Consider the following 27681-nt stretch of genomic DNA (forward strand, 5'->3'; position numbering starts at 1 on the left):
AAAATAAGCCCTCATCTGTAGGTGCAAAATTTTAAGCGTTATGATTTATAGAAGGTAATGAGGAAAAAATGAAACTGCAAAAACTGAAAAACCTGTGGTCCTTAAGGGGTTAAGGCCATAACAGATACACTGCTGGTAGTTACCATTTGCCATTGTATAAATACTATAGTATGCAGCGCTTTTAAACAATGTAATGCATCAATACACAACTGTATGTATATATTATTTTTAAAATAATTATGTGATATGTTTTTTCTTTCTAGCAACATTTAATTATAATGATTTTTCTTACTATTCAACATCAACATTTTTCTACAATAATAATTTAATAATTATTTAACACAAACCATAAAGCCTCTGTAGCATGAAGACATAGGGCACTGTGATTGTTGACATTCAGCCTCCAAGTCATGTGCCATAAGGCATTTAGCTGTTTTATATATTAATGTCTGGTAAACCAAGTGTTAAACTTGACATCTCTGACATCTATGGTTGCAATATTATATCATGATTGTAAGAGAAAGGCCCTGGCAGGGTTGTACTGAGATACTGTATGTCCTGTTATACTGTTACAGATACCTAGAGTAATAATATAACATTTCTCCTTTTAATGTGTATTTTCCATGGTAATATTACTACAATAGTTAAGCACCAAAAGTTATTTTTAAAGGGCCTGTTGAAAAATGGTTACTGTGGTGGTTCTCTAGACGCACAAATAATGTATATCCTTTTTTTTATATATATAACTCACCTACTAACCATAAACACCAAGTGCCAGCAAAGGCTATCTAAAGAAACACTGTACAAATATTTACATAGAAAGACCTTTATATTGGGTTTGTGTTTCTTATAGAAACCTTTTCCCCTTATTATCTTTTCTGTTATAATGGTACTTCTCTGAACACTTGAAAGCAATATCGTTCTTTAGTTTGCTTTATCTTCAAGCACACATGCTGTATCCTTTCTTGCCACACAGTGACCTTTCCTACTATGAATTATTACCTACTACAGCACAGACCATTATTATTATTCAAACCTCACAGAGGAGTATACAATTTCTTTATAAGGTGGCAGTCCTAATGTACAATGACATTCCATTTCAATGACTCTAATATGTACTACTAACTACTACCATACAATTATATTGTCCAGAATGCATAGTGAGAGACACCTGACTTTAAAGAGGTATACATGTTCTAAGGATAGGGGATAACATGTCTGATCACAGGGGGTCTGGCCGCTAGGGACCCCAGCGATCTCTGCAGCGGCACCCCACTCGGAGCGAACTCCACTCCATGCCGGATGACTGATGCACACAGCGTGACGGCTGTGTACTAGCCATCACGCCCCCTCCAATAGACATGAATAGAGGGGGCGTGGTGTGACATCACGATCACAGAAGTCCCAGGCTTTCTTGACCATAACGCCGCAGCACCTGCCCGGAGATCGCGGGGTCCAGCCTTTGGATAGGTGATAACATGTCTAGGGCGGGGAGTACCCCTTTGAGTCTGTGTAGAAAATTATAGAAAACCAAATTTCAAGAAACATTCTAGAACAATAAGAAAAATAGCTCTTCCCAATTTCCCTCCCTTGAATTTTAGTAGAGAAACTAGTAATTTAAGTAGAAAAATTGTATACTAGATAACAACATTTTCCTTTTGCGCACATTCACATGGGCGGATCTTCTTCAAATCTTCTGCAGAAGATCCCACTGAAGTCAATGTAATCTGCTATGTAAAATCACGGTAGATCCACCCATGTAAACCTACCCATATGTTGTATTTAGCAACATTTTGGATGAAGAGATTCTTTGGCTTGATCTTATGTGTACTAAAAACATAGTGGCCAATGATAGCACAGAGAGATTACAGAGATAGTAGTTACAGCTGGCCAAGCAAATATAGGACCAAATCCAAATCAATTGTTAAATAGGAATTAAATGGATGACCAAATTACAAAACATTTTGCCAGAACAAATTTTGGTTCTTTCATTTTACATCAGAATTACTATTTCATTGTGACATGTGGTATATATCATATGATGTGGTATATATTTTATATTGCACTATTTGCTTGCTTTTCAACTACATCTGCATCCTCAGAGTTGGAAACTGGGATAGCAGAAAGTCATTGGTCACCTTTTGTCACAGGCTTCCTTCAGGTCAGGGACACCTTAGTTCAATGAAATGTTGTCATCATGCTTCCAACACCAGATAACAAAAATAGGACACATATTCTTAATGAGGGGGTGAGGGTACTTATCCAACTACTTACCTAATCCCACATTCCCACCTACTTGGTGTCTTCCTAGCTATTAGAGTGAGCCAAAAAAGTATTTAGTCAGCCACCAATTGTGCAAATTCTCTCACTTAAAATCACATTGATTTTTAAAGAATTAATTTGTAAATTATGGTGAAAAATAAGTATTTGGTCAATAACAGATGTTAATCTCAATACTTTGTTAACTACCCTTTGTTGGTAATGATGAGGTCAAATATTTTCTGTAAGTCTTCACAATGTTTTCACACACTGTTGCTGGTATTTTTGCCCATTCCCCCTTGTAGATCTCCTCTAGAGCAGTGATGTTTTGGGGCTGTTGCTGGGCAACATGGACTTTCAACTCCCTTCAAAGGTTTTCTATGGGGTTGAGATCTGGAGACTGGCTATGCCACTCCAGGACCTTGAAACGCTTCTTATGAAGCTACTCCTTCGATGCCCGGGCGGTGTGTTTGGGATCATTGTAATGCTAAAGATCCAGTCACATTTCATCTTCGAAGTTCTTCCTGATGGAAGGAGATTTTCGCTCAAAATCTCACAATACATGGCCCCATTCATTTTTTCTTTTGCATGGATCAGTTGTCCTGGTCCCTTAGCAGAAAAACAGCCCCAAACAGGATGTTTACACCCCCATGGTTCACAGTAGGTATGGTGTTCTTTGAAAGCAACTCTGTCTTTCTCTTCCAAACACAATGAGTTGAGTTTTTACCAAAAAGTTCTACTTTGGTTTCATCTGACCATATAACATTCTCCCAATACTCTTCTGGATCATACAAATGCTCTCTAGCAAACTTCAGATGGGCCAAGACATGTACTGGCTTAAGCAGGGGGACACGTCTGGCACTGTATGATTTGAGTTCCTGGAGGCATAGTGTGCTATTGATGGTAGCCTTTGTTACTTTAGCCCCAGCTCTTTGCAGGTCATTCACTAGGTCCCCCCCCCCACCACCACCCCCCCACCCCCGTGTGGTTCTGGGATTTTTGCTCACAGTTCTTGTGATCATTTTGACAACACAATGTGAGATCTTGCATGGAGCCCCACATCGAGGGAGATTATCAGTGGACTTGTATGTCTTCTATTTTCTAATAATTGCTCCAACAGTTGATTTCTTCACACCAAGCTGTTTGACAATTGCAGATTCAGTCTTTCCAGCCTGATACAGGACTACAATTTTGTTTCTGGTGTCCTTCAACGCCAAAGTGGTATTTGGAGTGTGACTGTTTGAGGTTGTGGACAGGTGTCTTTTATACTGATAACAAGTTCAAACAGGTGCCATTAATACAGGTAACGAGTGGAGGACAGAGAAGACTCTTAACTCCTTAAGGATGCAGGGCGTACGGGTACCCAGCTGTTCCCGAGTCCTTAAGGACTCAGAGCGTACCTGTACGTCCTTTGTCCCGCTAACAGGGTTTAAACCATTCTCACAAGCGGAGAACGGGTTAAACCCCGTGGGTCCCAGTTGGGCAGCCAGGACCCACGGCTAATGCCGAGCATTAACCTTAAACTGAAAGTGAAACTATCGCAGCAGCTCAGCGGAGCTGATTGGGACTATCACGACAGAATCGCAATGTCCTGATCAGCTAACTGGATGACAGGAGGGTCCTCACCTGCCTCCTCGTTGTCTGATCAGCGATCTGCTGCTCCATACCATGATCCAAGCATAGGTAACAATGATCAATGGCATAGCATTGAACAGTGTATGGAATCAAAAGATTTCATAGTATAGCCCCCTAAGGGAGCCAAAAAAAATAAAAAATTGGTAAAAAAATAAGAGAATACATGTGAATAAGCCCCCAAAATAAACGTTTAAATCACCCCCCTTTCCTATTTTTTAAATAATGTAATAAAAAAACAATCATATGTGGTACAGCCGCATGCGTAAATGTCCGAAATAGTAAAATGTAAGGTTAGCTAAACCGCACGGTCGATGGCGTACACGTAAAAAAATACCAAAGTCAAAAATAGTGAATTTTTGGTCACTTTATGTTCCATAAAAATATTAATAAAAAGCGATTAAAAAGTCATATAAAACAAAAATGGTACCGATTAAAATTACAGACCACGGTGCAAAAATAAGCTCTCAAAAAGCTTCATACATGCAAAACAAAAAAAGTTTTAGGGGGTCAGAAAATGACAATTTTGGTGCATGTAGTTATAATTTTTTTTAAAGTAGTAAAATAAATTAAACCTACATAAATTGGGTATCCCTGTAACCGTATGGACCTACCAAATAAAGATAATGTGTCATTTTTTTTTAACCAAAAAAGCATACCATTTTGGAAACTAGACCCCTCGGGGAACGTTACAAGGGGTAATGTGAACCTTAATACCCCACAGGTGTTTCACGACTTTTGCATATGTAAAAAAATTATAATAATTTTACCTAAAATGCTTGGTTTCCCCAAAATTTCACATTTTTAAAAAGGGTAATAGCAGGAAATACCCCCCAAAATTTGTAACACAATTTCTCCCGTGTACGACGATACCCCATATGTGACCCTAAACTGTTGCCTTGAAATACGTCAGGACTCCAAAGTGAGAGCGCCATGCGCATTTGAGGCCTAAATTAGGGACTTGCATAGGGGTGGACATAGGGGTATTCTACGCCAGTGATTCACAAACAGGGTGCCTCCAGCTGTTGTAAAACTCCCAGCATGCCTGGACAGTCAGTGGCTGTCTGGCAATACTGGGAGTAGTTGTTTTGCAACAGCTGGAGGCTGCGCTTTGGAAACAGTGGCGTACCAGACGTTTTTCATTTTTATTGGGGAGGGGAGGGGGGCTGTGTGTATATGTAGCGTTTTTTTACTTTTTCTTTTATTTTGTGTTAGTGTAGTGTAGTGTTTTTAGGGGGTACAGTCACACAGGCAGGGGTTCACAGTAGTTTCTCGCTGGCAGTTTGAGCTGCGGCAGAAAATTTGACGCAACTCAAGCTTTCAGCCGGATACTTACTGTAAACCTCTGCCCATGTGAGTGTACCCTGTACATTCACATTGTGGAGGGGGGAACCTCCATCTGTTGCAAAACTACAACTCCCAGCATGTACGGTCTATCAGTGCATGCTGGGAGTTGTAGTTTTGCAACAGCTGGAGGCATCCTACTTTGACTGGGAATGCTGGGGATTGTAGTTATGCAATAGCTGGAGACACACTGGTTTGCTACTTAACTCAGTGTTTCACAAACAATGTGTCTCCAGCTGTTGCAAAACTACAACTTACAACATGTACGGTGCATGCTGGGAGTTGTAGTTTGCAACAGCTGGAGGCACACCGGTTGTGAAACACTGAGTTAAGTTAAAAAAAAACTTTGTGTTTCACAACCAGTGTGCCTTCAGCTGTTGCACAACTACAACTCTCAGCAGTCACCGACAGCCAACGGGCATGCTGGGAGCTGTAGTTATGCAACAGCTGAAGGTACACTTTTCCATAGAAAAAATGTGCCTCCAGCTGTTGCAAAACTATAAGTCCCAGCATGCCAATAAGGGAATGCTGAGAGTTGTGGTGGTCTGCCTCCTGCTGTTGCATAGCTACAGCTCCCAGCATGCCCTTTTTGCATGCCGGGAGCTGTTGCTAAGCTGTCACTCACGTCCAACTGCTGATCCACGCCGCCGCTGCAGGTCAGTCCCTCGTCGCCGCCGCCGCTCCTGGGGCCCCGATCCCAACAGGGATGCCGAGGATCGGGGTCCCCAGCTGCCGGGGTCCACATCCCGCACCCAATCACATCCTCCAGAAGAGGGGCGAAGCGGGTTGCGGGAGTAACACCCGCAGCAGGTGCCCTGATGGTCGGCCGGTAAGGGCCTTAAGGACTCGGAAATGGAGACGTATGAGAACGTCATGTGTCCTTAAGGGGTTAAATACTATATACAGTATCTAACTGCTTTGGTTGTCCCGGCATTGTTGACTCCATATTTATCTCAACTAATTAAGTGTCTCGGTGTCCTGATTTCTCTGGTACTGGTTACAGACTCACAGGTAAGTATATATGAAACTTGCCCCTCAGGGCTTCATCTGTCCCCAGCACTTGTCCATTCTTTTACAAAACCACCATCCTGCTTCTCCCATGTCAGAAGGCTGTTACTTTAGTAATGTAAGTGCTTTGCTGCATTTTCCTAATACTATACTGCATTAAAAGAGAATTCCTGACAGTAAATAGTGCTATATTCACAGTGTAAAGTGGTATTACATTAAATAGCACCATACACATTGTGCCCCTTTTAAAGTTCCCTTTACTTAAAGAGTACCTGTCACCAAACTAAACTTAAAAAACACTTTTGCTAAAGTGATCGAATTGTCCGATCAAAACAAAAATGGTACAGATAAAAACGTCAGATCATGTCGCAAAAAATTTGCCCTCATATTATCCCTTATATGGAAAAATAAAAAAAGTTTTAGGGGACAGAATAGGACATTTTTCAACGTATTAATTTTGGTGCATGTAGTTATGATTTTTTTTTTGTAGCAAAATAAAATCAAACCTTTTTAAATTGGGTATCCTTGCTACCCCATGGACCTAAAGAATAAATATAAGGTGCAATTTTTAGCGAAAACTGCACTGCGTAGAAACGGAAGCCACAAAAAAATTACAAAATGACTTTTTTTTTTCAAGTTTGCCCCACAAATATTTTTTTTTCTGGTTTTGCCATAGATTTTGCAGTGAAATTAGTCATGGTATTACAAAGTTAAATTGTTGGCGCAAAGAACAAGCCCTCATGGGTTTTTAGGTGGAAAATTGAAAGTGTTATGATTTTTAGAAGGTAAGGAGGAAAAAATAAGTACAAAAATGAAAAATCGCCACAGAGGGAAGGGGTTAATTAAAAAAAACGTGACACATGCCGTGTAGTCTGTGATCCGCATCCTCCACTGTCTCTCATAATATTTTCCTCAGAGGAAGAGATGAAGTTAAAATGTAGATGCAAGCTCTACACACTACCAAGAAGCTTTTGATCCAGGCCACCCTTAAAGGGGTACTCCAGTGAAAAACTTATTTTTTTAATGAACTAGTGCCAGAACAGATTTTTTAATTAGTTCTATTGAAAAATCTTAATCCTTTCAGTACTTTTTAGCAGCTTGATGCTACAGAGGAAAATCTTTATTTTTTTAATTTATTTTTCTCTGCTGACACCTGATGCATGTATCAGGAACTGTCCAGAGCAGGAGAAAATCCCCTTAGCAAACCTATGCTGCTCTGGAGAGTTCCTGACACGGACAGAGGTGTCAGCAGAGAGCACTGTGGACAACACAAAAAAGAAATTCAAAAAGTGAAGAATTTCCTCTGTAGCATACAGCTGCTAAAAAGTACTAAAAGGATTAAGATTTTTTAATAGAAATAATATACAAATCTGTTTAACTTTCTAGCACCAGTTCATTAGAAAAAAAAATGTTTTTCACTGGAGTACCCCTTTAAGGGTGGCCTGGATCAGAAGCTTCTTGGTAGTGTGTTCTGCCTGCCTTCCTCCATCAGTCTATGGCAGTGGTTTCAAACTGTGGCCCTCCAGATGTTGCAAAACTCCAACTCCCAGCATGCCCGGACAGCCAACGGCTGTCCGGGCTTGCTGGGAGTTGAAGTTGGGCAACATCTGGAGGGCCACAGTTTGAGACCACTGGTCTATAGGCACATTAGATATATATGTTAAACTTTGAACCAAAGCACAGTGTGAATCTAGCTTAATAATGAACTGCATATGTACACTTTCAGTCATCAGTGGTCTAGGTATAAAGGTATTATCATAAGCATTTTATACTAGATCTTTGATTTCAGAATAAGTAAGAGGAATGTTGAGTGGAAAATGAATTCTCAATAGGTGCAGATTACAGAACTCTCTTTAAAGTGTCTCACAACTTCTTATGTCTCTTAGAAAGAACGTTCGCAGTAACGTGTTGCCATGGAGCTGTTTTTAAGACTTGTTCCCTATTTGGATACAATCTGTAATTTACTCTTCGTTTAAAGTTTTAATACTTACCAAAGCAATTTTGTCACTGTTTAAATATTCCATTAAACACGTTTTTGATTCCTATAAGGCTTAGTGTCATCTGCGCAGCATACAAAAGTGTGCAGATCAACTTCTAAGGAACCAATTAAAACTTTCTTGGACAATATATATATTTTTTTCTTATTTGCCTGCTTCTAATGAACATTTGTCATTTATTTAATGTGAATTTACCTGGAATCTCTTGTTTATCAGTGGATACATTAGAAGCTTTTACAGTATTAATATTTAACGCAAAGCACCACCAGGCATCCTTCTACAGTTGACGCTTATCATCAAACGGCAGATATGATGTTTAGGTCACTTTATCATAATTTTGTTTCAGAGTACCTTTCTGACTTTACATAGATCAAATGAGACATAAAATAACCATAAAAATACTTAGAAGTTGTCAATGCATATCATATGACTTGCCTTGTACAGCTCAAAGAGGGTTTTGCTTGAGTACATTTCTTATGTCATAAATAAAGTGTTCATAGGAGCCCACTCATGGGCAGCAGAAAGCAAATGTTAGCCTCTATACAGACACCAATTATCATTTTATAACAATATTGTAATTTTTGTGGTACTTCAACTGCATAGCTTATAGTGTCCTGGAAATGCAGGGGTACTTTTTATGGAAGTAAATTTTTGTTCAAATCCAGTTGTTGGTATGTATACAGAGAAACATATGATCCCAAATTGTTGCCTAGTCCATCCATTGGATTGTGTACATGTAAATGGGATTAAAAAAAAAGAAACAGAAAAGGGAGAGAAGACGTCAGTGCTCCCTTGGTTAATATTGTAAAATATGATAAAGTTCCAGGCATCCCATGCCTCCTTAAAGGGGTACTCCGCCCCTAGACATCTTATCCCCTATATAAAGGATAAGGGATAAGATGTCTGATAGCAGGGGTCCCGCCGCTGGGGACCCCTGCGAACTTGGCTGCGGCACCCCAGACATCTGGTGCAGGGATCGAACTTTGCTCTGTGCTGGATGACTGGCAATGCAGGGTGGAGGCTCGTGATGCTACATAGTTAGTATGGTTGAAAAAAGACATACGTCCATCAAGTCCAACCAGGGTCGCGCCCGGTTCATGACATCACGGCCATGCCCCCCCAATGCAAGTCTATAGGAGAGGGCGTGACGCCCGTCACTCCCACTTCCATTGACTTGCATTGAGGGGACATGGCCATGAGATCACGAGCGGGGTGTGGCCGTGATGTCACGAGCCTCCAGTGCTGCACCCGACACTCTAAAGGAACGCAGGGTGCAGCAGGGAGATTGCGGGGGTCCCCAGCGACAGGACACCCATGACCAGACATCTTATCCCTTATCCTTTACATTGGGGATGAGATATCTAGGGGTGCAGTACCCCTTTAAGGTCAAGGCTTACTTCGGTGGGCTGGGAACCGCCTAGAGTGATCTGATAGGTGTTGATGTTCTTCTATAGTTCAAAGGTCAGCTGACCCTGAACAGACCACTTCATGAGACACATAAAGCCAAGTAATTTTCTGGTGGTCTGATTGCTGGTCACATGACCCAGGTATAGTAATAAAACCCATGAATGAGGCCGTGCTGGAATAAAACTGATGGCACAGTTAGGTGATGGATTCTGAATTGTCTGCTGTTTTTATAGACTTATGCAACTTAAAGGCACCCTGTTGATACAGCTTCTGGTGTAGACAGTGTATATGTGTAGACAGTGAAAACATGTATCAGGTTAGCCAGTGATTGATGGAGTGTCCATAGGACACTTAGGATAACAGTTTTCACAACACATGCCAATATATTAGTACATGCCAATATATTCAAACAATAAGGCTACAATATATTTAAACATAAAATCTAAAATGACACCACTTTTGATATATATGGGAACCTACATTCACGAGTTCAGGTCATTCATTGACAGTCAGTCAGGTACAATCATTGTCAAATGGGGAAATGAGACATAACAACACAGGAAAGGAAAGTCTGAGGACTAAATGCACAGGAGCATTTTGCTATGTATTTTATTGCTCCTATATTACAGAAAAATATTTTTGCAAGTGAAAAATGGCTCTGACTCCATGTAAACCATATCTGTAAAAGCACTATGTTAGTCTATCCTTAGTAATGGTCTCTACTAACAACATTTAATGACTCTGATCAATTCACTAGAAGCAACATGCTGGGTTCTCTATAGAATAAAACCATGTTCAGTGTTCTCTGTAGAATCAAATATATCTCACAAAGTATAAAATTGAAGACAATTTAAATAGACTTTTTATACACTGATTAATAGAAAAGTTAAAAAAAACTCTATGTGGTGATTTTAATCCACAACAATAAACACAAGGTAATTGAACGTCTCAATATTAACAGCCTTATCTTCAGCGTTTAGTGGATGCACATGAAGGAACCATAAAAGCATTCAACCTTGGTGGATAAGTAAACTCTTGCACGTGACAGTTGAGGTCAGTGACTGGGGCGATTCCACTGGGGATTTAGCATTGGGACATTGGCAGAACTAGACTGAGGGCAACAGGATGTGTAAGCATAGAACCTATATATTCCTTATCACTGCCTACAAGCATCACTGCTAAACAGCAATGGTGGCTGAAATATATGGTAATAGGTGGCATCACATGGTATTGTATTGAATGGGTTTCAGGAGAAACTGGAATCCTTACCTAAGCCAAAGGGGAGGCAAGGTAGGGCAAATCTATATATGGTAATTGTAAGACAAGCAGAATGCATTTTATTTCATCATGATGCTTTTTTTAATGTTTTTTTTATTTGATTTTCATAATTTTTTCTTTTTTAACTTGTGAAATCATGGCAAAACCACATGGTTTTTTAATGAAAAAGAAAATAAACAATGTGCACGTTACAAAGTTGCATTGCTTCAATCTCCACAGAGTATGGTTATATGGATTCTCAACAGAAGAGGAAAGGAGTGCTGGACTCATTTCAAGACAGTCAGGGGAAAGGGTAGGGATGGGTAGTGTCCAGGAGACAGGAGTGTGTCCCCATTTCCTGTAATCTATTTTAGTGGCTTTGCTGTTAAAGATTGACTAAATATGACAACAGGTAGTCAATATCAAGTTAGAAGGAAGTGGCACTCCCGAAGGTTGGCGTTTTGGATTGAATTTGCAGTACAAAAATTTCAATTTAGGTCAATAAAAGGGTTAACACTTTTGAGAGTGGTGGTATTGGCATGAGTACGAATTAATTGAAACACGTTGTCTTCAAGGTCAAATCTGAAATTAAATAATATATTTAACAGGCTTCTGACAAATAAAGTAAAACAACGGTATATTCATATATATATATATATATATATAGAGAGAGAGAGAGAGAGAGAGAGAGAGAGAGAGAGAGAGAGAGAGAGAGAGAGAGAGAGAGAGTAATTTATAGAGGTCTTAATGTTATAAGAAAACAAAAATATTCTGATAGACTACATATTGTACTTGTATTCCCCATAGCACAACAGAAAACATGCACTAGTATTGTTATTTCACGTGGAATGCCATTGTTTACTAATAGAGGCATATAGAAGAGATGGTCTCTTTAATCAATGTGTGACTATGCATGGTACTATGAGGTCATTCTATTGTTTTTTGTTTGTTCATAGGACATTCATCATAATACAGCCTGATTTGAGAAATTTGACTTGGTTGGGTTCACATAAATAGTGCTGAGCTGCAAGACTAAATATAGCTATATATAAAAAGAGTGGTTTTGTGTCTGGGTTAAAAGGAAACTTTTTACTCTTATTTCAGACACTACCTTTAAAAACACTTTATGGGCTTCGGATTGAGAACATATTTGCCAAAGAATAGCAAGTGCCAAATAATAAAGCCAACAGTGACAGTATTGATGTTGATAAAGAATATCATACTTCCTCATAAGCAAACTTTACCAACTTTAAGAAAATACAGTTATCTATTGACTTAGTTGTTGTGGAAAAATGAGATTCACCATCTCCTATTTGGTGATAAATATCTAAAAACTGCCTTATATAGCCTATAAAATGTTGTATTTTTGTACTTTTATTGATATGAAGGCAGCCCATTGTTGGAACACATTAATACCAATCCACCATAGTCAGAATATGTTTTAAAATTGCATTGACCTTACTAACAATACAAACAATACAATATGACACACAGAACGCTTGCCAGAAATAACAAGCTCTATAAAGTAAGACATTGTTTTCTTTGGGGTATTGGCAGTAATGATAGGCACAAAGTCAATGTCTGACAGAGTTTCATCTTAGTAAAATGGGTCTAATCTAAGAAAGTTCATAGTCAGCAGCAGAATACTGATGTTTTTTTCTTACTTAGGGAATTGTATTGACATGTGCATTTTAAAGAGTGGCATAATGGATTCACTATAGTTTTTCTCCAAAATAAGAAGACAATTCAAAGTTCAACTTTAATAATTTGAAAAATTTGCTAAAAGTTTATAACTGAATGGTATAAATGGTAAAATCCCAACATCCAGCAAACATTAGTGGAATAAAATATCTTTAAACTAATGTAGCCGAGCTGAATGTGTAAGTAAACAATTCTTTTGAAGACTATACATTGTGGGAATGCTGTATGGTCGATTTAACTGCTACTATATAGAAAACACAATTGTCCCACACAAATGACCCAGGTCTATTATGTTGACCAAGCCATTGTTTCCCTAATGTGTGGACACATTAAGATGTTCTAAATCTTCCTTTCTGTTACATTACAACACAATAAGTAACTTTTTATTCAGAAAACCCAACTTTTCAAATTCCTCCAGGACTGGAATAGAATGATCACATTGGTTCATTATGCCACTTGATATGGCAACCAAAGTTAAATTTGTTAATATTTTTAGAGTTTTCTGTAAAATCTACATGGTCCACAGCCACACCTTTGTTAGTAATGGGCAGTTTTTCATGGAGTATCACATAAAAGAGGGGAGATTTAAAAGTTCTAAGCCTCAAGTCCTTTTAAGGACAGATTCTTGGTTTGATGTTCATAGCCTTTCTGTCCATTTTGATGTATTTGCTGGATTGTTTCTGAGCTGAGAAAACACCGTACCTCATGTGTATTAGTGCTTGTGACCCAGTTTTAGTCTACCAGCCAGGATCTGATTTACTGACTGACTGATTTACTATTGCAGAGCTAACACAGATAAAATATTCTCAAAGCGTAGCTGCTTTTTCCTCAAACTTTTTGTAAACTTTAGGTGTTATTATCATTTAGGGTATGCTTTTTGATCAAATGTACATACCTGATCCTCTCTTTTTAATATAAATATATATATATATATATGGAGAGAGAGAGAGAGAGAGAGAGAGAGAGAAAGATCCACATATTGTTATTATTATTATTAACAATAATAATAATTCATATTTATACAAATACGTAATTTAAGTATACATGTGTATGTTTGCAATCCGTAGACTATAGGTGATGTACTTCCTCAGCAGTATTATCCAGTTATTAAACTAACACTTACACACATTTAGAGGGGAACTCCACTGCTCAGCGTTTGGAACAAACAGTTCCGAACGCTGGAGCCATGTTTGGAACAGTTTGTTCCAAACGCTGAGCAGCGGAGTACCCCTTTAACTGGTCACTGCTTAGTAAAAGTCCCCAATAACCTATTATTCCTCTAATAGTTTAAGTCAGATTACAAGCCTCTTTCAGTTATGAATAAAGCCATGTTTTCCAGTGTTACAGAAATTCATTATATGTCCTGCCTGGTATACTGTAAATGACTTTGAACACCATTTTGCTTTGAATTTCTCAAGTGCTTCAGTAGTCGGCACTTTGTTGCTTTTTAATATTTTATTCCCTGTGCTGCTGCAAAGCTTGTGCTTCCTAAATTGTTAGAGTGACCCCTAGCGCTTCAGCTGCTTTGTGCTACAACCAGAGATACTGTCTGCATGGCTTACTGTACTAAAGCTTCTTTCCATTCCATATCACTTACTGCCCCAAACTTTCAATTGCTACTTGTATTGTTTAAACCAGATATAGAGGAGTCATAATAAATCGGTTTGCATAATATATTAAGCAGAATGAACCACTTATAAAGAGCAAGCATGAGACATTAGTGATAATTAGTGATTAGTGGCAGGGGCCATATTCGAATTCGCAATATTTTGCGATCATATTGACGATTATTCGTTCTATGTTCGTGACATTTGCATATTCGCTATGTTTGTTCACTTTTTTTTCATGGAAATTCCGCATGTGAAAAAAACACACACAAAAAAAATAATAATAATATTCGTCATTACGAAAATATTGCACTATATTCTAAATATTCCGGAAAATCGCCGAGATATTCCTGATAAAAATTTGTATTACGAATATTCGTGCTCCACACTATAAGACATAAGAGGACAGACTGTCTCCACTAAAGTCATGTGATGAGGTATATTTAGAAGATATCAATGTTATAGGAACCACCTTATGTGTTGCTGACAATTTACAACCTCCCAGAACAGCTGCTCTCCCTAAGGGTAAGTCTTCCTAGCTATCCCAAAATACCAATATCCATCAATAGGAAACTGCTCCAATTCATTTCCACTACTCATAAAATACCAGCAGGATGTGCCTCTATCGTTCCATATAACATTCCATCCCCATGTAGTAACACATAGCAGATTTGGTCTGTCCACTGCATTCTAAGCAAAATAATGGACATGCCGCTACAGTATACAAAATATAGCAGTATATAGAACCTGGTCCCATTCTGTGCACTACTTATACCAATTATTATGCCTTTCTAAGTCAGGCATGCATTCTGCAATGTGAGCTCTCCTGTATGTCAATGTATAGTTCTGTATGATCTGCTCTATCTCAGGACAAGGTTCCCGTGATATGGGGAATTAGCTGACTGCAAATGATGCATGGCTAAAAAAGTAAGACAGGATGCTGTCCAGTCCTATGTTATATGTGATAAAGCATAATAATGGTATGGACTAACCAGTGCATTAGACCAGTGTTTCCCAATCAGGGTGCCTCCAGCTGTTGCAAAACTACAACTCCCAGCGTGCCCGGACAGCCGAAGGTAGTTTTGCAACAGCTGGAGGCACCCTGATTGGAAAACACTGTATTAGACATATACAGTGAATTACTGATTAATAGAAATACTCAAGGGGGTGTAAACTTTTCTATTCAGTCAAGAAGTGTTGGTCTGAACAGAGTTAAGTTGAACACACAATCTATAGATCACATTACCTACTATTCCATTATGGAGCATTTCAGCACTTGGACAGAGCACACCATCACACTATGCCACATTTCATTCCAATAGCTAAAAGAATAGGAAACAATGTTCTACTTACACTTATTCCCATTCACCGCAGTGATAGGATCATGAAGCAAGAGCAGAAGGATCCCATTGATAAGGACTGACCAGACAAAACCCATCTTTAAATCCACAGAGTGCTGGAAAGTAGTAGGCAGGGAGGCTTCTTAGCACTTCACTACTTGCCCTTTGCCTCTTCCTTGATGTCTAGCAGGGATTTCCAGCTGGCAGACAACAGAGACAAATGCCCCCCTGTATCTTCTCTCAAAGAAACTAAGCTCCAGTTCTGGCTGCTGCAAGTCCTAAGAACAGCCCTGGCAGCAGCAGCAGCTTCTTGTAGCTGTGTGAAGCTCTCCAATTTTACACCATCAGTCAGGGCTAAACTGTCAGACTGCTCCCCTGATCAGCTTGGTTACTGGAGCTTCACGTTCACAATGTGTCCTGCATACCCCTTGTGGTGACAGGTGGGAAATGTGACTCTGCGATGAAATGCAGACAATAAAATATGGAGCAGCTTTGCACATGTGCATCAGGACAGAGCCTTCTGCAGATGTCTTCTCTGCTCTCACTCTGCCCTGATCACTGAACAGGCTGGCACACAACGTGGGAAGGTATGAAAGGGGATTGAGGTGATATGAGGCTGTCACAGCACACAGCAGATGTCTAACTAAAATAAGCTGTATCTATTTCATTAAAAGGACAGAAGGGGTTTAGAGAGAGAGAGAGAGAGAGAGAGAGAGAGAGAGAGAGAGAGAGAGAGAGAGAGAGAGAGAGAGAAATGGAGAAAGAAAAGAATGAAAGATAGAGGGAAAGAGAGAGAGGAATGAAGAAAGAGAGAAAGATAAAAAAAAGAAAAGAATGAAAGAGATAGATAGAGAGAGAGAGAGAGAGAAATAAAGAAAGAAAAAGAGAATGAAAGAGGGAAAGAGAGAGAGGAATAAAGAAAGAAAGAAAAGAATGAAAGAGAAAGAGGAAGACAGAAAGAAAGAAAAATAATGAAAGAAAGAATGAATGAAATAGAATGAAAGAAAGAAAGAAGGAAAGAAAGAAAAAAATATGAATGAAGGAGAGAGAGCGAGAGAGAGAGGAAAATGAAAGAAAGAAAGAGAGAGAAAGAGAGAGAGATAAAGAAAGAAAAAGAGAATGAAAGAGGGAAGGAGAGAGAGGAATAAAGAAATAAAAGAATGAAAGAGAGAGAGAATGAAAGAAAGAAAAAGAATGAATGGAAGAAAAAAAGAAAGAAAGAAAGAAGGAAAGAAAAAAATAAGAATGAGAGAGAGAGAGAGAGAGAGAGAGAGAGAGAAAAATGGAGAAAGAAAAGAATGAAAGATAGAGGGAAAGAGAGAGAGGAGAGAGAGAGAAAGAGAGAGAGACAGGAAAATGAAAGAAAGAAAGAGAGAGAAAGAAAGAGAGATATAAAGAAAGAAAAAGAGAATGAAAGAGGGAAAGATAGAGAGGAATAAAGAAATAAAGAAAGAAAAGAATGAAAGAGAGAGAGAGGATGAAAGAAAGAAAAAGAATGAATGAAAGAAAGAAAGAAGGAAAGAAAAAAATAAGAATGAGAGAGAGAGAGAGAGAGAGAGAGAGAGAGAGAGAGAGGAAGAAAGAAATAAAGAAAGAAAGAAGGAAGAAAGGAAGGAAGGAAAGAAAGAAAAAAAATAAGAATAAGAGAGAGATATAGAGGAAGAATGAAAGAAAGAAAGAGAGAGAGAGAGAAGGAGAGAGAGGAAGACAGAAAGAAAGAAAAAGAATGAAAGAAATATAGAAAAAGAATGAAAGAAAGAAAGAAGGAGAGAAAAAAATAAAAATGAGAGAGAGGTAGAGGGAGAGAGAGAGAGAGAGAGAGAGAGAGAGAGAGAGAGGAGAAGGAAGAAAGGAAGAAAGAAAGGGAATGAAAGAAAGAAAGAATGAAGGAGAGAAAGAGAGAGGAAGTAAGAAAGAAAGAAAGAAAGAAAGAAAAGAGAGAAAGAGAGGGGGGGAGGAGATTGTTTTATTTTTGTTTATTTATTTATTTATTTATCTATCACAGAGAAGAATTTGTTTTAGGTGAGATACACAAATGCCAAAACAAAATATGCATGTATTTGTCTGTTTAACCAGTCATGTTACCCAAAAATTCACTGCAAGACAGAAAAAATATATATTGTGCAACAAAATTTAAGAAAAAACGCCATTTTGTAACTTTTGGGGGCTTCCGTTTCTATGCAGTGCATTTTTCGGTAAAAATTACACCTTCTCTTTATTCTGTAGGTCCATACAGTTAAAATGATAGCCTATTTATATGGGTTTGATTTTGTCTTACCTGTAGAAAAAAATCATAAATACATCCAGGAAAATGCATTTAAAATTGTAATTTTCGGACCCCTATAACTTTTAACTTTTCCGCGTATGGGCTCAATTGAGGGCTCATTTTTTGTGCAGTGATCTGAAGTTATTATTGGTACCATTTTTGTTTTGATTGGATTTTTTGATTGCTTTTTATTCATTTTTTTTGTGCTGTAAAAAGTGACCAAAAAGACGCTGTTTTCGGCACTTTAGAATTAGATTGCGCGTACGCCATTGACCACGCGGTTTAAGTAACAATATATTTATATAGTTCAGACATTTCCACATGCGGCGATACCACATATGTTTATTTTTATTTACAGAGTTTTTTTTGAAAATGGGAAAAGGGGGGTAACTCTTACTTTTATTATTGAAGGGGTTAATTCATCATTAGTGACTTTTTTTCCCACTTTTTTTCTATGTTATAGCCCCCTCTAGGGGCTATAACATGCATTACATTGATTCCTAACACTAATCATCGGCAAGGAACTACATGCAGATGATCAGTGTTATTGGGGCTTGACTTCTCCTGCCTGGATCCCAGGCAAGAAGATGTCAATGGCTGATCGGATGCCGAGGAAGCAGGTAGAGGCCCTTCCTTTGGTGCTCTAGCTTATTGGGACACCGAAAGTGTTTAACTACGGTGTTCCCGATCAGCCCGACTGAGCTGCCGGGATGCAATTTTTTCAACTTTGGATTGTTGTGCTGCACTCTCTTAGCCCAGGGTCCCGGCTTTCATTAGCAACCGGGACCAACCCGCTATGACCCCGCGTTATAGACCGGGACTGAGCGCAGGGCGTACATGTACGCCCTGCATCCTTATAATAATATTTAATTTTATTTAATTTAAAAGTATGGTCTTTTGTGTACATGTTGTATAGGATATATATACCACTCAGTCAGTATAAATGAGATATTAAAGATAAGCTATAAAAAAATGATGCAATATGACTATTCACGGTATATAAAGCCTTATTATATTCATTGTGAATCTTTTCAAAGCCATTGAAATGGTTAATGAAATGAACCGACACCATTTTTGTTTAGCTGCAAAGTGTCATTCTATGACAATGACTTGTTTAGTTCCTGTAAAGTGTTTATAAGAGACCCTCGTTGGCTGTCCAAGCATGCTGGGAGTTATAGTTTTACAACATCTGAAAGTCCACCGCTTGAAGATCACTGCACTCTATGGTCTTTTGCGGGTACGTTTTTAGGTTACATAGGCTTTTCAGTCAGTATAAATTACATATTATAAATAAGCTCTACAATATGATGTAATATGACTATTTACAGTATATAAAGCCTTATTTTATGTATTGTGAATATTTTCAAAGCCATTGAATTGGTGAATGAAATGACCCAACACCATTTAATTTTAGCTGCAAGGTGTCATTGTATGACAATGAATTGTTTAGTTCCTGTAAAGTGTTTATAAAAGACACTGACAATATATTTTATGATGCTGGCGGAGCATCATGTGTTTTTTGTTTTAGTTTTTTTGTAGATAAATAATTGTTAGCACATATATAAAGAAATGCAGTCAAGGTAATCTTATCTTTCCTGTACACACTTGGATTCATATTTACAGTAAATAGGAGGGGACATCTAATTGATTCACCTAGCTGCAAAGTTGCTCTCCGGAAAATATTTGCACTTTCAGATTGCCATCTTGTGGCACAAAAGAATAATACGTACAGTATTTCACGCAACAAGTTTAAATCATCTAGTTCTATCTAATTAGTGATTTATTATTAGTGAAGGCCTTTCAGAGAATGCTTAGTCATCTTATGTATTTCTAAAGCATTATAAAACACTTTCATCTCAGAAGCCAGCCTATAGGAACTGAAGGATGAGGATGTTTCGGGCCATACATGATGCTGTTGATTTGGTCTATAGTTTTTCTTATGCTATATTAGCTGCAGAAAAGGAATGTCAATAAATTAAAGATACATATTTTTATTCATAAATAACCACTTATCAATTATTTATCTTGCTTTGTAAAGGTACAGTACATTTTAAAGTTTTTTTTTCTGCGTTTTACTTCTATTTTTTTTCCAGGTCTCGGCAGAAAATGAATTGTTGCAAAATTCATATGTGGTGTCCCGGTACCGTACCTTGTACCGTACCTTGTGTGCTAAGTCCCCAAAGCCAGAGTCCCTATGTACCAGTAGGATCCTCCTGGTGGGACAACCCCTTGTCACCTCTTCCTTCTTTAATTTTATTATGTTTAATGTGTATAAATCATATATATTCTATTATGTGTATAGTACTTCCAGGACCTTAGGTCACATGATCATTAAATCTAAAGTTAAGTTAAGCTTAAGGACCTTCCAGGGCACGTGATGTGGTCACATGATGTACCATAATGCTTTGTGAAAGGACTGACCTCTGGTGGGAACCAATAAGCTCTAAGCCTGCCCCTCTCCATATAGGGGCGCTGTAACCAATCTCTCTCTCTCTTTTCCCCGGGACATGACAGCGAGCAGAGCTCAGCACAAATCTAAAGACAGAACTGGGTCTGAAGCCTATCACTGCAGCAACTTAATAAATGTGAGTTTACCAAATCTAAATCCTGTTAATCCTGCGTGACTGCTGGACCTAAACAATTCCACTAAATCCAGTGGAACAGCATATTTCCAGACTCAGAGCTTATATACTACAAGGTCCCAACCAACTGTGAGGAACTTACAGACTACTCTCCTATATAGAATGTTTACCATTATCAACCTGCATAAAAGCTGCAGTAAAGTTATCTACAGTTTACTAAACCTCCGGTTGTGGACAAACCTTTATTCCTCCCTATCGTTCCTGGGACGGGTGGCGGTAGGATATATATACTGAGGAAGAACCCGCACCCTGGCGTCACGGCAGTTAAGGGTTAATCCAACACCCTTTCATTACTGCACAGCTACACCACCTACACCCTACACCCCCAAGCTACCACACAGTTACATAGTAACATAGTTTATAAGGTAAAAAAAATGCAAGTGCCCATTAAGTGCAACCTAAAACCCTACTGGGTTTATCCAATGGAAAGCCTAACATTCTGGATTAGGCTGCATTCACATCTAGTTTTTGCAATACGGTTCCCATATCAGGTTTTTTGTAAAAAAAAAACCTATGTCTCAAAACCGAACCGAACCGTATACAACCGTACATACCTTTGTACGGTTTTAAACTGTAAACGGTTTTAAAACGGATGTGCAGTTGCATGCTGTTTAATAAGTTTTTAGGAAAAAAAACGGATAGGGTTTAATGTTTGTCCATAATTAAATAAAGCCCTTCTTGTTCTATTTGTGGGAAGAACTTTCGGCGTGTGCAAACTGCAAAACCGTATTGTGCAAACCGGATGAAACCGTATGCACATACGGTTCTGTACGGTTCCCATTGACCACCATTTTAAAAAAAACGTATACGGGTTGTATCCGGTTTTTCACCTGGACATAAAACCATAGAAGACTACGGTTTTGTGTACAGGAAAAAATAGGATAAAACCGTAAATGATGCAAAATGTGCACAACTGGATGCTACGGTTGGCATACGGTTTTCAATGACATGTCTATACATACGGTTTGCAATACGGTTTTTACACTAAAACCGGATATGGGGACCGTACTGCAAAAACGAGATGTGAATGTAGCCTAACCCCTTCAACAACTTAAAGGGGTACTCCACTGGAAAAAAAAATCAACTGGTGCCAGAAAGTTTAACTGATTTGTTAATTAGTTCTATTAAAAAATCTTATTCCTTCCAGTATTTATCAGCTGCTGTATGCTCCACAGGACGTTCTTTTCTTTTTGAATTTCCCTTCTGTCTGACCACAGTGCTCTCTGCTGACACCTCTGTCCATTTTCGGAACTGTCCAGAGTAGGAGCAAATCCCCATAGCAAACCTATCCTGTTCTGGACAGTTCCTAACGTGGACAGAAGTGTAAGCAGAGAGCACTGTGGTCAGAAGGAAAGGCAATTCAAAAAGGAAAAAACTTCCAGTGTAGCAGCTGATAAGTACTGGAAGGATTAAGATTTTTCAATAGAAGTAATTTACAAATCTGTTTAACTTTCTCGCAACCAGTTGATGTTTTCCAGCAGAGTACCTCTTTAAAGGAGTTTTTCCATCTGGACAACCATTTTTTATATGACCTATTAGGGTTAGAAGAAGAGACTCTCAGTTGGAAGCTTCCTTTATGATTCAGAGCAGAGTGCCACTGTTAAGAGCCCCTAGTGCTTTTGGTTATCTATTCAAAATGGATCACATGCATTCAATATGGATTTTATGATGATCCATAGGGGAGAGACACTGGTCCCATGATGCTTAGCTTGTATAAAGGATGAACTGTCAGTTCTCCCTCTCAGTAATTGTGTTTGTGCATAATGGCCCACATTTATCATTGTCTTTAGACTGTTTCCTGTGTCTAAAAAAGGGGCAAAAAAGGCGCAAGCAGGGTTTTTTGCGCCTTTTTTTGCCCCTTTTTGTTTACACATTTCTGCTGATTTTGAGTTGCAATCCACTGATTTTGGCAATAGACACGATATGGAAGGGATTTATCATTGCGCCTTTTTGTAAAAAGGAGCAAAAAAGGCGCAAAGCCACTGAAAAGTCTCTAAAACTGCACCAGCCCAGACATGGTGTAGCTTTTTGGTGTATGCGTAGACAGAAATTTCAGAAAATGTGGACCTGCACAAAATTTATCAAAGCTCTTTTACCTTTTAATAAATTTGGTGCTCCTACACATTATCAGCACACAAAAAAAAGGCATAAAAAAATGCTTCACTTGCACTGCAATGATAAATGTGGGCCATTGTGCGTACTGGGCTCATGGTACCAAGCAGGGATCAAGTAAAGGGTTAGTGTTGTCAGGTACAGTGAGAAATGCTATTGATCTGTGTGCACTAAAAAATAGGCCTGTGGTTGGTCATTGGGGCACTGGTTTCCCCTCTGCAGCAGAGGACTGGAGACAGGTCTACTGGAGGCCAGGAGATGTGGCACAGACCCGTGGTGAGCCAGGAGATGTCCGGTTGAACCACCTCTCCAGCTTTAGTAATTATTTGCAAAAGGAGCAGCTTTGTGAAAGAGCAACATATAGCACTGCTTTGACAAACCGGGATGGGATTTTATAGCGCAAGAAATGAACCAGTGAAGTGATCATTTTTACTATCTTGGTGCTAAAAAGGAATTGTCAATAGAAGTGGATGGCTTATAAAATGCTATGTAATTAAGGCATTAGTCTGTGAGTAGCTAGCCTTGGTTGTAGGACAAATTCAGTATGGGTAACCTGTAGGGGTCAGTAGTGGAGTGCTCAAAACCAGAAAATCCTATATTTAGTTCATTTTGGTACAAAGGGGAATCCCTAGTCGTGGGGAGGGGGGTGTTCCGTGAGCCAAACTGGCGGAGCAATACCAAACCCCAAAAATACAGATTTTTAATCACATCAAGTATTGGAAAAAAAAATAATAAAAAGTGATCAAAAAGTCCATCAAAACAAAAATGGTACCGATAAAAACTACAGATCACAGCGCGAATAATGAGCCCTCATACATCCCCGTATACAAAAAAGAAAAATAAGTTATAGGCCAATGTTATGAATACCAATTTTAATAATTTGTTTTTAAATAGTACAATAATAGAAAAACGGTACAAATTGGGTATCATTTAAATCGCATTGACCTACAGAATAAAGATAATGTATCACACTGCATAAAAACAACCCCCCCAAGAGTTGCAAAATTGCAGTTTTCTTATAAATTTCGGCCCAAAAATTGTATTTTTTTCTTACACCATACATTTTATGGTAAAATGAAAGATGTCATTACAAAGTACAATTGTTCCCGCGGAAAAAAAAAAGCCCTTAAATAGGTCTGTAGGTGAAAAAATTAAAGGGGTATTCCAGGCAAAAACTTTTTTTTATATATCAACTGGCTCCAGAAAGTTAAACAGATTTGTAAATTACTTCTATTAAAAAATCTTAATCCTTCCAATAGTTATTAGCTTCTGAAGTTGAGTTCCTGTTTTCTGTCTAACTGCTTTCTGATGACTCACGTCCCGGGAGCTGTCCAGCTCCTATGGGGATATTCTCCCATCATGCAAGGAATATTCTCCCATCATACACAGCTCCCGTGACGTGGCATCATCATTGAGCAGTTAGACAGAAAACTTCAGAAGCTAATAACTATTGGAAGGATTAAGATTTTTTAATAGAAGTAATTTACAAATCTGTTTAACTTTCCGGAGCCAGTTGATATATAAAAAAAAGTTTTTGCCTGCAATACCCCTTTAAATAGTTATGGATTTTAACCCCTTAACAACCATGGATGTAAATGTACGTCCTGGTGCGGAGGAACTTTGCGCACGTGGATGTATACTAACATCCTGTACATGACCGCGAGCATCGGTGAGGTGCTCGCGTCATGCACGGCAGGTCCCGTCTGCTATCAGCTGATAGCTGCTAGGGACCCGCCAGTAATGGCGGACATCAGCGATCGTGCTGATGTCTGCCATTAACCCCTCAGATACAGTGGTTAATACAGATCACGGCATCTGCGGTAGTGCGGCACTTGAAATCGCTAATCTGATCGACATGGCATCAGCTAAGATGCCAGCTAGAGGTCCCCTCACCTGCCTCCGTTCATCTCCCGGGGTTTTCTGCACTGATCTGCCTTCCAGCAGACCGGAGCAGAAGATCGCTGATAATACTGATCAGTGCTAGAGATGAACGAATCGAAGTTGATGAACTCAAATTCGTTACGAATTTCATGAAAAATTCGATTTGCAACGAATACGAATATCGCCGTGATTCTGTCGTGCGAAACGCTTAATTAAACTCCATTTTATAGCATTCCAGGGTATTGGAGACCTAAGATGGTGGATCCACATGTAGTACATGGGGCATGGTGGAGTACATGGGGCAGGGGATTATGGGAGGGCGGGAAACAGTGGCGGGAATGATGGTAGGCGGGCTGACCCTGAATCACATGTGAGATGCAGCCTATCAGTGTTCACTGACCCCTGTGATGTCACAGCCCTATATAATCGGCGGCCATCTTGTCTCTCTTCATTTCATCTATGCACTCAGATGGAGAGGACGGGACTGTGTGTGTGGATAGCTCATACCACAGCGTTACACTGCAACTGCTAGTCACATCAGCATTTGGGAAAGACAGGAGTGCAGAGTGCTTTGCTGTTACTCTGAGAAGGATCATTGATTGCTAAACCTCCTATTCACGTTATTGAGCATTGCAGCAGAGAGGGGCAGATAGCTGTCAGCTGCCTCATACAGATCAACAAGCTGCCTGAACTTTCTGAAGCATCTTATCTCCTCATTTTTCAGCTCTATTGAGTTTTTTTTTTCTCCACAAATCTTCTGCTGCTCAGAATTGTGTGACAGAGTGCAATTTAGGGTTTAATCCCTGGATTTTTTTTGTGTGGTGCTGCACTGTTGGGTCCTGCTGCTGTTCAGAAATAAGTCATATTAGTGTGGACTTTAGTGCCTTTTTACCATTTTTCACCTGTTACTCTGTCTCTGTGCTAAATTCAGTGTTATACCACACGTTATACACCTGCCGGTGTATGAAAGACATTTTTTTTTTCCTGTGTACAAATACGCTTAACAGTGCCCTTATAATTGCAAAGGGCCTACATACAAGCAAATAGCGTACCATATACCATCTTTTTTTCTGTCTCTGTGCTAAATTCTGAGTTATACCACACGTTATACACCTGCCGGTGTATTAAAGAAAAAAAAAGTTTTTCCTGCGTACAAATACGCTTCACAGTGGCCTTATCATTGCAAAGGCCCTACATAAAAGCAAATAGCCTGCCATATACTACCTTTTTTTCTGTCTCTGTGCTAAATTCAATGTTATACCACACGCTATACACCTGCCGGTGTATTAAAAAAAAAAAAGTTTTTCCTGCATACAAATACGCTTAATAGTGGCCTTATCATTGCAAAGGGCCTACATACAAGCAAATATCGTACCATATACTACCTTTTTTTCTGTCTCTGTGCTAAATTCAGTGTTATACCACACGTTATACACCTACCGGTGTATTAAAGAAAAAAAAAGTTGTTCCTGTGTACAAATACGCTTAACAGTGCGCTCATCATTGCAAAGGGCATACATACAACCAAGTAGTATACTATTTAGCACCTGTATTTCTGTCTCGGTGCTAAATTCAGTGCTGTTCCACACATTAGTATACACTGGCTGGTGTATACAACAAAAAAAGAGTTTTTTTCTGCGTATAAATACACTTAACAGTGCGCTCATCATTGCAAAGGGCATACATACAACAAAGGAGTGTACTATTTAGTAACTTATTCTGTCTAGGGCCTATATACTTTGAAAGGACAGCCATAAGTAATCGCCTGCTGCTGTTCTATACCCTCATAAACACACTAAGTATGTCAGGCAGGGAAGTGCCAGGACATGCACAGAGAAGGGGCAGAGGCCTACAAACCTCAGGCAGAGTTGGCAGCATACTTGGGGCGAGTGGCAGAAGGAATCGCAGCAATAGGCCTGAGCTCCCGTTAACACCATGCGGTCGTGTCGTCGACCCATCTCTCCTCGTCAATTGGTTTGCACACTCATCCTCATCATCACAAGCGACATCTGACAACCCCAGTCAAGAGTCGGTGGGTTCCTCAGACACAACCCTCAGTTGGCATGGCCCGGGAGCAGTCCCTGTAATCCCATTGCCTTTGTCCTATGCTGTTCCCTCTCCCAAAGAAGTATTTCATGCTTTGGGTTCAGCTCCACTATTTAGCGAGGATGATGTAATAGAGGACAGTCAGCATCTAATGGGCAGCCAAGAATGTGAGGAGACATGCATCCCTTGCTCCACAAGGCGGCCAAGTAGTGATGCGGAGAGTGACGTGGGAGGCGGTGTTTCAATTGCTCAGGGTCCTGAGGCAGACACTGTTGTAGAACACGAGGAGGACATCAGTGATGTGCACACATCTTTTGATGATGATGAAGCCGATCGCAATTGGGAGCCGGGTGCAGAAGCCGGGGGTTCATCATCATCAGGAGAAGAGATTTGCTCTTTGTCTATGAGGCAGCATGGCGGTAGCACAGTTGGCAATCAGCGTGGTGGTGGCAGTAGTGGAAATTCAGGAGCCAAACGTGCCAGGGGGAGACCACCTGCTTCGCGGCAAGCTACCATTCAGGGAGGTAGTGGAACAGGGGTTCCTGGAGACGGCGCCAACAGCAGTGAAATAGTGCAAACTACGGGTGGGAAAATCAGCTACTCTGCGGTGTGGTTGTTCTTCATAAAGAATCCGGAGGACCTTAGCATAGTCACATGTAAAATCTGTGGGCAAAAAGTGAAGCGTGGCCAGGGTCCCAATCTCTGCACCACGGCCCTGCGTCAACACATGATTCGCCACCATAAAGCGGCCTGGGAGAGCCGTGGCTCCGAGGTAGTGGTCCAGCCTGCCGCATCACCCAGTGGCCATCCACTCCCTCCGTCATCCAGCCAAGGCTCCACCACCTCAGCCGAAGGGAGCATTGTGTCAAACCATCCCTCTTGCGCTCCTGCTTCCTCCACTCGTAGTCAGCCATTCCGCCAACAATCGATCGGCGAAGCCATGTCCAAGAGACAACAGTATGCGCCCACTCATCCAACGGTGCAGAAGTTGAATGTGCTCCTGTCCAAGTTGCTGGTGTTGCAGTCCCTCCCTTTCCAACTGGTGGACTCTGCAGCTTTCATGGAATTGATGGCTTGTGCCGAGCCGAGGTGGAGAGTCCCAAGCCATCATTTCTTTGCGAAGAAGGTAGTACCAGCCCTGCATAAGTTTGTACAAGAGAAGGTGAGCCAGTCCTTGACCCT

General features: G+C 39.7%; 2 protein-coding genes across 4 annotated transcripts in view; one reads left to right on the plus strand and one right to left on the minus strand.

Annotated features, from left to right (window-relative positions):
* Nucleotides 1-16081, minus strand: part of CNTNAP4 (contactin associated protein family member 4) — a 401947-nt gene extending 385866 nt beyond the window's left edge. For 2 of the 3 annotated variants that reach the window (XM_056525258.1, XM_056525251.1), the window contains exon 1: nt 15566-16081. In XM_056525258.1, the coding sequence (XP_056381233.1) occupies nt 15566-15650 (85 nt within the window). In that variant the 5' untranslated portion in view covers nt 15651-16081. The remainder of the gene's footprint in view (nt 1-15565) is intronic. The other variant, XM_056525242.1, reaches the window with a different exon arrangement.
* Nucleotides 14704-27681, plus strand: part of LOC130276223 (glutathione S-transferase theta-3-like) — a 214210-nt gene continuing 201232 nt past the window's right edge. Inside the window, exon 1 of the mRNA XM_056525267.1 lies at nt 14704-14737. The gene's annotated coding sequence lies outside the window, so the exon portion shown is untranslated. The remainder of the gene's footprint in view (nt 14738-27681) is intronic.

This window comes from Hyla sarda, chromosome 1 (assembly GCF_029499605.1).
Source record: "Hyla sarda isolate aHylSar1 chromosome 1, aHylSar1.hap1, whole genome shotgun sequence".
Taxonomy (NCBI): domain Eukaryota; kingdom Metazoa; phylum Chordata; class Amphibia; order Anura; family Hylidae; genus Hyla; species Hyla sarda.